The 10,000-nt window shown below is 43.0% G+C and overlaps 1 protein-coding gene across 1 annotated transcript in view; it reads right to left on the reverse strand.

The window, feature by feature from the left end:
• Positions 1–10,000, reverse strand: part of ephb4b (eph receptor B4b) — a 40,755-nt gene that overhangs the window by 19,028 nt on the left and 11,727 nt on the right. Inside the window, exons 2-10 of the mRNA XM_041779100.1 lie at positions 5,877–5,947; positions 5,648–5,790; positions 5,205–5,574; positions 4,826–4,988; positions 3,550–3,705; positions 3,062–3,210; positions 975–1,179; positions 234–361; positions 1–121 (exon numbers count right to left, since the gene is read on the reverse strand). The exon at positions 1–121 is cut by the window's left edge and continues 45 nt beyond it. Coding sequence (XP_041635034.1) covers positions 1–121; positions 234–361; positions 975–1,179; positions 3,062–3,210; positions 3,550–3,705; positions 4,826–4,988; positions 5,205–5,574; positions 5,648–5,790; positions 5,877–5,947 — 1,506 coding nt within the window. The remainder of the gene's footprint in view (positions 122–233; positions 362–974; positions 1,180–3,061; positions 3,211–3,549; positions 3,706–4,825; positions 4,989–5,204; positions 5,575–5,647; positions 5,791–5,876; positions 5,948–10,000) is intronic.

A 10,000-nucleotide genomic window follows, 5' to 3' on the forward strand; every position in this document is an offset into this window, starting at 1 on the left:
ACCCGGCCTGCGAGCGAGCGCGGACCTGAACCTGATACTGGGCAGCCCGCTGGAGCCCCGACACCACCACAGAAGAAGACCTGCTGGACACGTACTGCCACTGCCCCGCCTCCTCGCCCTCCTGGTGATGTAAGCATGACATCAGAGGTGACATCACTGGGTGTCAGGTGGTTTTTGGAATCTACGTACCAGACATGGATGTTTGATTTTTACATCAGCCTCTGCGTTTTTACCTTCGGACTGTAGCGCAGCTGGTAGTCCAGGATGGGGTACGGACTCTGAACCGCCGGAACGTTCCACTCCAGGGACAGGCTGCTCTCTGAGGCCGCCGCCCTCCTCAGGCCTAACACCGGGGGAGGAACTACAGAGAGAGAGTGAGGGTTACTCTGGAATCTACCCTCGATTGAAAGATCGGGACAGAGTCTGAATGAAACACCAGCACTGATGGACCAGAGCCGGTCTACTGAGACCACCATAACACCAAAACCCCTGAAACACCGGCACTGATGGACCAGAGCCGGTCTACTGAGACCACCATAACACCAAAACGCCTGAAACACCGGCACTGATGGACCAGAGCCGGTCTACTGAGGCCACGCTAACACCAAAACCCCTGAAACACCGGCACTGATGGACCAGAGCCGGTCTACTGAGACCACCATAACACCAAAACCCCTGAAACACCGGCACTGATGGACCAGAGCCGGTCTACTGAGGCCACGCTAACACCAAAACCCCTGAAACACCGGCACTGATGGTGGCCCTCAGGCCCCACTAGGGAAATAGAAACAAGTCCTGGAGATTCTCTGAGACCAGAACCTGAGAACTCTGAGCAGCAGAACCAGATTCCTGGTTCTGGTTTTTCATAAAGTCCCTGATAATAATTCTGTTTTCATATTTTACCGTTAATCCACAGACTCACAGCTGCAGCCTTACTTCCCAAAGCATGCTGGGTAACATAGTGTGAGGGGTACCGTCTCTGCTGGTGGTGACGTTGACTCTGTCGGAGGCCGGTTCTGATTGGCTGAGAGCTGAGACACCGTTCAGCGATTGGATGGTGAAGGTGTATCTGGTGTGTGGGCGAAGCCCCCAGACGACCACGCGGCGCTGAATCAGACCGTGCTGCGCCGGCCGGTACAGGATGCTGTCGTCACACAGGGAACAGGAACCAGCCAATCCCTAAGGAGGAGAGAGGAGGGGGGCGGAGCCGTGTTCTGAAACTGGTATGACTGGAGGAACTGGGCCAACTGATCCTATTCTAACTGGTGGTACATCTGACTGACTGGTTATTACTGGGATAACTGGTATCACTACTAACACTGGTATCACTGGTATATGACTGGTATATGACTGGTATCTCACTGGTATCACTGGTGTCACTGGTATCTCACTGGTATATCACTGGTATCTCGCTGGGATATCACTGGTATCTCACTGGGATATCACTGGTATCTCACTGGTATGACTGGTATGTCACTGGGATATCACTGGTATATGTCACTGGGATATCACTGGTGTATATCACTGGTATCTCACTGGGATATCACTGGTATCGCTGGTATATATCCCTGGTATATCACTGGTGTATACCACTGGTATATCAATGGTATATCACTGGTATATCACAAGTATCAGTATATACCACTGGTATATCACAAGTATCTCACTGGTATATAGCACTGGTATATCACTGGTATATACCACTGGTATATCACAAGTATCTCACTGGTATATAGCACTGGTATATCACTGGTATATACCACTGGTATATCACAAGTATCTCACTGGTATATAGCACTGGTATATCACTGGTATATACCACTGGTATATCACTGGTATATACCACTGGTATATCACAGGTATATAACTGGTATATCACTGGTATATACCACTGGTATATCACTGGTATCTCACTGATATATAGCACTGGTATATCACTGGTATATACCACTTTTATATCACAGGTATATCACTGATATCACTGGAATATACCACTGGTATATCACTGGTATATACCACTGGTATATCACTGGTATAGCACTGGTATCTCACTGGTATATACCACTGGTATATCACTGGAATATACCACTGGTATATCAATGGTATCACTGGTATATACCACTGGTATATACCACTGGTATATAACACTGGTATATCACTGGTTTATACTACTGGTATATCACTGGTATCTCACTGGTATATCACTGGAATAGACCACTGGTATATCACTGGTATCACTGGGATATCACAGGTTTGTCACTGGTATATCACTGGTATCACTGGTATATCACTGGTATATCAATGGTATTGCTGGTATAGCACTGGTATCGCTGGTATAGCACTGGTATCACTGGCATATCACTGGTATATCAGGGTTGTATCACTGGTAAATCTCTGGTCTATCACTGGTAACACTGGTATAGCACTGGTGTCACTGGTATAGCACTGGTATATCACTGGTAACACTGGTATAGCACTGGTATATTAGGGATGTATCACTGGTATATCACTGGTATATCACTGGTATCACTGGTATATCACTGGTATATCAGGGTTGTATCACTGGTATATCACTGGTATCACTGGTAAAGCACTGGTATATCACTGGTATATCAGGGTTGTATCACTGGTATATCACTGGTATCACTGGTATATCACTGGTATAGCACTGGTATAGCACTGGTATCACTGGTATATCACTGGTATCACTGGTATAGCACTGGTATCACTAGTATAGCACTGGTATCACTGGTATATCACCGGTATATCACTGGTATATCACTGGTATCACTGGTATATCACTGGTATATCAGGGTTGTATCACTGGTATATCACTGGTATGACTGGTATAGCACTGGTATCACTGGTATATCACTGGTATATCACTGGTATATACCACTATTATATCACTGGAATATACCACTGGTATGTCACTAGTATATCACTGGTCTATCACTGGTAACACTGGTATAGCACTGGTATCACTGGTATACTCGGTATTCTTCTACTGGTCTATTTGATCTTACTGGTGAATAATGGTAATTAACCAGTCTTTGGTTACCTTGGTAACAGAGGCAGAGCCACAGCGGGAGCAGAGCACTCTGTAGGTCAGGTCTCCTCGCCCTCCTCGGTCGAGCGGCTCGCTCCACTCCAGTGTCACTGACGACTCGTTGATCTGACTCACGATGGAGCGAGGGGCAGAGGGCGGGCCTGTTGGGGGGCGGAGACAAACATGTTAGACCCCAGGATGCTCTGAGCTCAGACGCACATGCTCAGAAAACTCTGGATGTTTGTTAGAGCGTGAATTTATCAGAAGGAAAGTCAGATTTTAAAAGAAATCCAGTCAGAAATCTGTGAATATTAAAGGTTAAAACGTTTTTAATTATGAGTTATTGATGCAGAAAGATAAAGATTTAACTGAAACAAAAGTAAAAAATCTACAGGGTTAAACAGTCCAATCACGTTTCAGAGCGACAGTAAACTCAGGACGGGGCTGTGGCGGCTTATTAAAGGCTGGGCTCTCGCCATGCAAAAGGAAGTTAAACTTACGGGTGCAGGCGGAGTGTGGTGGGTCGGAGTCTGCTCGGTGGTAGCCATGGTGGCACGGGCAGTAGGCGGAGCCGGGGATCCGTGTGTCACTATTGGCCGGACATGGGCTGCAGCCGGCGGGTCCTGACCCCGCCTTAAACTGACCAGACGGACAGGCTGCAGAGGAACACAGGGTTAGCGTTAGCATTAGCATCTGAACGCCAGGCTGTGAGTGGACAGGAAGAGGAACATCACAGAGACAATGAGGGACAGGAAGTGACCTTGACTTCAACAGGATGTGGAAAGTGCTGCCATGATGTCATCACCGCCATCTCCCGCCAAGAGACAGAGCACGCACACATGCTGGCAACAGAGGTTGACCTCTGACCCTGACACTCAGGCTGCCCCCCCAGTGTGAGTGTTTAAGAGTGCCTGTGTGTAGACGGCGAGGGCTCTGTGCTCGCCACGTGTGTCCTTCAGCTCTACCTCCCCGCCATGGCGAGTGTTTGTGTGTCTATGGGGGTTTGGCTGACCTCTGACCTCACAGACAATAACAGGAAACTTCGACAACCAACACACATTTCTCTCTGTGACATCACAGAGAGGGTGGGGCATAGATAGTTCTGTCTATGTTCTAACATCTACTGTCAGTCTAGAGGGTTCCTTAGAGAACTGAAACTGTCTGAATCTGTGGAAGCTCACAGCCGTGGTTCCAGTCAGTGATCAGAACTGTTTAACATTTAAAACTATTACCTCTAAGAAGGGTCTTTCAAAAAACAACGGGAACCTTTAGAAGTCCCACAGGAACCTTTAAAACCTCTACAGGAACTGTCAAAACCTCTATAAGAACATTTAAACCTTCCACAAGAGCCTTAAGAAGCTCTACAAGTACCTTTAAAACCTCTACAAGAACCTTTAAAACCTCTACAAGAACCTTTAAAACCTCTACAAGAACCTTTAAAACCTCTACAAGAACATTTAAATCCTGCACAAGAACCTTAAGAAGCTCTACAAGTACCTTTAAAACCTCTACAAGAACCTTTAAAACCTCTACAAGAACCTTTAAAACCTCTACAAGAACATTTAAATCCTGCACAAGAACCTTAAGAAACCTGAACAAGAACCATTAAAAATTTTAGTCTCTACAAGAACCTTTGAGACCACCAATGGCACCGTAAGGGTATCCACAGGAACTTTTGAAACCTTAACAAGAACCTTTAAAAGTTTTATTAACCCGCTGAGGTCAAAAAAGCGCCGGTCATCAGGTTCCTCAGGTGTTCTATACAAATGTTCTCACCTCGACAGCGTACGTCGCTGTCACCCGCCTCGTATCCGGGGCGACAGGCACAGCTGGATGACGGCTGTCCCACCCACTGCCCGTCCTCGCCGCAGAGCATGCTGGGAGGCCGAGACTGCTCACCAGGTGGCGTGACAGCGTTCTCCACGCACACACCCTGGGCCTGTAGAGAACCCAGATGAGAGCAGGTAAAACGAGAAACAGAGATCCTACGTTCTAGGGAAGTAGATCTTTTAATTAGCTAAGACTAGCCCGTTAATGGCCGATTACATTCTATGTTAGCATGGAGCTAACCCACACCTCTGAGGTCACTCTGGTCTGATTCTTTTCAAATTAACATCCCTACATCTTCCTGCGATACGATTGGACCATGACATACCTGCTCCACCAGAGAATGGGGGACGGTTTCAGGGAAAAAGGCGAAAGCACGGCGGAGGGGCGGGCACTTCCTGTAGAAGACGCGCACAGACAGCAGGGCCATACAGGTGCCCTGGCTCTGGAAGGCCAGGTAAAGCCCCGCCCCCCTGAGCGGCCCCAGGCGCAGCAGCTTGACGTTGGAGCGTTTCTCCCGGCAGCAGGTGGTTGGCAGCAGGTGGTCGGCCGCCACCGTGGACACCTTGGTGTACGGGTTCTCCATCCAGGCCGGGTGAGTGGGTGTGGCCTCATCGCTGTCAGACTGGTAGTAGAAGAGGTTAAAGGTCTCTTTGCAGTGACGGCGGTTGAGACCGGCACACTCCGTCATGGTGAACCTGAGGAGGAAACGCCATCAGCCACAGCCAGATCATCATTATTTATATCACACCTGACAATCAATCCACCAACCGGATCTCCACGTAGACTGTCGTCGCCGCCTTCCTCGGGATCCATCGAGTCCTCAGCCAATAGGAGGACGGACTGTCAGGAGTACAGATGGAATACGTCCTCACGCTGTTCATCTCATCGTCCAATCCGCTCGCCTCGTCCCACTGACAGAGAGAGGTTATCTGTTAGCTTTCCTCATAGGAATGAATGCTAGCATTAGCCCCGAGCTAACAGCTGAGTCTGTGGTTACCTGGGGGTCGTCGGCAGGAAAGTTCGTCCAACGAAGGTCAGACGTTTCCCACTTCGTGTTCATTAGAACTTCTGGGAGAACACAACAATGATATTTACAATCAGGTTAGAACCCATGGAACATAAAAGAGAACTTTTAAAACCACATTAGAACCCATGAAACATAAAAGAGAACTTTAAAACCACATTAGAACCCATGAAACATAAAAGAGAACTTTAAAACCACATTAGAACCCATGAAACATAAAAGAGAACTTTTAAAACCACATTAGAACCCATGAAACATAAAAGAGAACTTTAAAACCACATTAGAACCCATGAAACATAAAAGAGAACTTTTAAAAACCACATTAGAACCCATGGAACATCAGAGAGAACTTTAAAACCACATTAGAACCCATGGAACATAAAAGAGAACTTTAAAACCACATTAGAACCCATGAAACATAAAAGAGAACTTTTAAAAACCACATTAGAACCCATGGAACATCAGAGAGAACTTTAAAACCACATTAGAACCCATGAAACATAAAAGAGAACTTTTAAAACCACATTAGAACCCATGGAACATAAAAGAGAACTTTTAAAAACCACATTAGAACCCATGGAACATAAAAGAGAACTTTTAAAACCACATTAGAACCCATGAAACATAAAAGAGAACTTTTAAAACCACATTAGAACCCATGAAACATAAAAGAGAACTTTAAAACCACATTAGAACCCATGAAACATAAAAGAGAACTTTTAAAAACCACATTAGAACCCATGGAACATCAGAGAGAACTTTAAAACCACATTAGAACCCATGGAACATAAAAGAGAACTTTAAAACCACATTAGAACCCATGAAACATAAAAGAGAACTTTTAAAACCACATTAGAACCCATGGAACATAAAAGAGAACTTTTAAAACCACATTAGAACCCATGGAACATAAAAGAGAACTTTAAAACCACATTAGAACCCATGAAACATAAAACAGAACTTTTAAAACCACATTAGAACCCATGGAACATAAAAGAGAACTTTAAAACCACATTAGAACCCATGAAACATAAAAGAGAACTTTTAAAACCACATTAGAACCCATGGAACATAAAAGAGAACTTTTAAAACCACATTAGAACCCATGAAACATAAAAGAGAACTTTTAAAACCACATTAGAACCCATGGAACATCAGAGAGAACTTTAAAACCACATTAGAACCCATGGAACATAAAAGAGAACTTTAAAACCACATTAGAACCCATGAAACATAAAAGAGAACTTTTAAAACCACATTAGAACCCATGAAACATAAAAGAGAACTTTTAAAACCACATTAGAACCCATGGAACATAAAAGAGAACTTTTAAAACCACATTAGAACCCATGGAACATAAAAGAGAACTTTTAAAACCACATTAGAACCCATGGAACATAAAAGAGAACTTTTAAAACCACATTAGAACCCATGGAACATAAAAGAGAACTTTTAAAACCACATTAGAACCCATGGAACATAAAAGAGAACTTTAAAACCACATTAGAACCCATGGAACATAAAAGAGAACTTTTAAAACCACATTAGAACCCATGGAACATAAAAGAGAACTTTAAAACCACATTAGAACCCATGAAACATAAAAGAGAACTTTTAAAACCACATTAGAACCCATGAAACATAAAAGAGAACTTTTAAAACCACATTAGAACCCATGGAACATAAAAGAGAACTTTTAAAACCACATTAGAACCCATGGAACATAAAAGAGAACTTTTAAAACCACATTAGAACCCATGGAACATAAAAGAGAACTTTTAAAACCACATTAGAACCCATGGAACATAAAAGAGAACTTTTAAAACCACATTAGAACCCATGAAACATAAAAGAGAACTTTTAAAACCACATTAGAACCCATGGAACATAAAAGAGAACTTTTAAAACCACATAAGAACCCATGAAACATAAAAGAGAATTTTAAAACCACATTAGAACCCATGGAACATAAAAGAGAACTTTTAAAACCACATTAGATCCCATGAAACATAAAAGAGAACTGTTAAACAACATTAGAACCCATGGAACAACAGAGAGCACTTTAAAACCACATTAGAATCCGTGAAACATAAAACAGAACTTTTAAAACCACATTAGAACCCATGGAACATAAAACAGAACGTTTAAAACCACATTAGAACCCATCAAACATCAAGTAGAACATTGAACTGGTTGAACATCTAGTAGAACATTTGTAATGTTTTAGAACCTATGGAATATCTATTAGAACATTTAAATTGTCTTATCCATCACTTGGATCCACCATTTAACCTACACTCACAAGAACCCTGAACACTAGAACCCTAACAAACTCATAATTGTCTTTTACTATCAGAGGAAATGACCATATTTGGGCTGAGCATTCTGAGCAGGAGAGCAGCCAGGTTCCTCGTTGTTGTGGTTCTGTCTGATTTCAATAAAACCTGTCTAGGTGTCTCTCAGGTTTCGTCCCTGCAGGTTCAGGTGTCTGATCTCCTGCTGCACCTTAACGTCTCTCCTCTGCTTGTTTTCTTCATGGTGCTACAGGGCTGTGATGTCACGATGATGTCATGTCATGTGATCACATTGGTATTCAGCCTGAATGTTTCTATCAGAGCGACACGGTGCAAAGGAACATTTCTCTGATTTCAGTCTGTTCTGTGGATCAAAGAGGAACCGCTAAACGAGCCGCTGGGCCCTCCAATGTGGTCGAGGTTACAGCGTTCATGAAAAGGAACCACCAGAACGCCCTCTCTGACGGTTTCATCATGTCTTTAAATGCCCAGTTAACGGGTCAGGACAGGGTTGGTGATGTTTGTGAGAACAGTGGAACCTGTGGAGTCAGGGTTCCACCAGGAACGGGACCAAAAGGAGCTGAGACGGGTTTCAAACATGTCACAACTCAAGAACTCTCCTCTGGTGATCCGGGTAAATGGGGGCACAATTAAAGGCGCCATGAAGACAGACAGATAGAGGTTGGAGAGAGAAAACACCCTGAGAGGAGAAGAGAGAACCTCACAGAGGCCTAGTGTCTAGTATAAACATCCCGCCAGTGTTGTCATGGTGATTTCCGTGTCCTGGTCATGTGTGCTTATCACCAGATGAACTGTTTATACAGAGACTCTTTCTGTGTGGTCACGGCCTGAAACTCACTGTATAATTTATCTAAAGATCAGGATTCTTGTTCTTTACAACCATTCACAATACTAAAGACCTGAGCTGATATAGACTGATATTTACAGCTGATACAGACTGATATTTACAGCTGATATAGACTGATATTTACAGCTGATACAGACTGATATTTACAGCTGATACAGACTGATATTTACAGCTGATATAGACTGATATTTACAGCTGATATAGACTGATATTTACAGCTGATACAGACTGATATTTACAGCTGATACAGACTGATATTTACAGCTGATACAGACTGATATTTACAGCTGATACAGACTGATATTTACAGCTGATATAGACTGATATTTACAGCTGATATAGACTGATATTTACAGCTGATATAGACTGATATTTACAGCTGATACAGACTGATATTTACAGCTGATATAGACTGATATTTACAGCTGATACAGAATGATATTGACAGCTTATAAAGACTGATATTTACAGCTGATACAGACTGATATTTACAGCTGATACAGACTGATATTTAAAGCTGATATAGACTGATATTTACAGCTGATATAGACTGATATTTACAGCTGATATAGACTGATATTTACAGCTGATACAGACTGATATTTACAGCTGATACAGACTGATATTTACAGCTGATACAGACTGATATTTACAGCTGATACAGACTGATATTTACAGCTGATATAGACTGATATTTACAGCTGATACAGACTGATATTTACAGCTGATATAGACTGATATTTACAGCTGATATAGACTGATATTTACAGCTGATATAGACTGATATTTACAGCTGATATAGACTGATATTTACAGCTGATATAGACTGATATTTACAGCTGATACAGACTGATATTTACAGCTGATACAGACTGATATTTACAGCTGATACAGACTGATATTTACAGCTGATACAGACTGATATTTACAGCTGA

This window comes from Cheilinus undulatus, linkage group 22 (assembly GCF_018320785.1).
Source record: "Cheilinus undulatus linkage group 22, ASM1832078v1, whole genome shotgun sequence".
Taxonomy (NCBI): domain Eukaryota; kingdom Metazoa; phylum Chordata; class Actinopteri; order Labriformes; family Labridae; genus Cheilinus; species Cheilinus undulatus.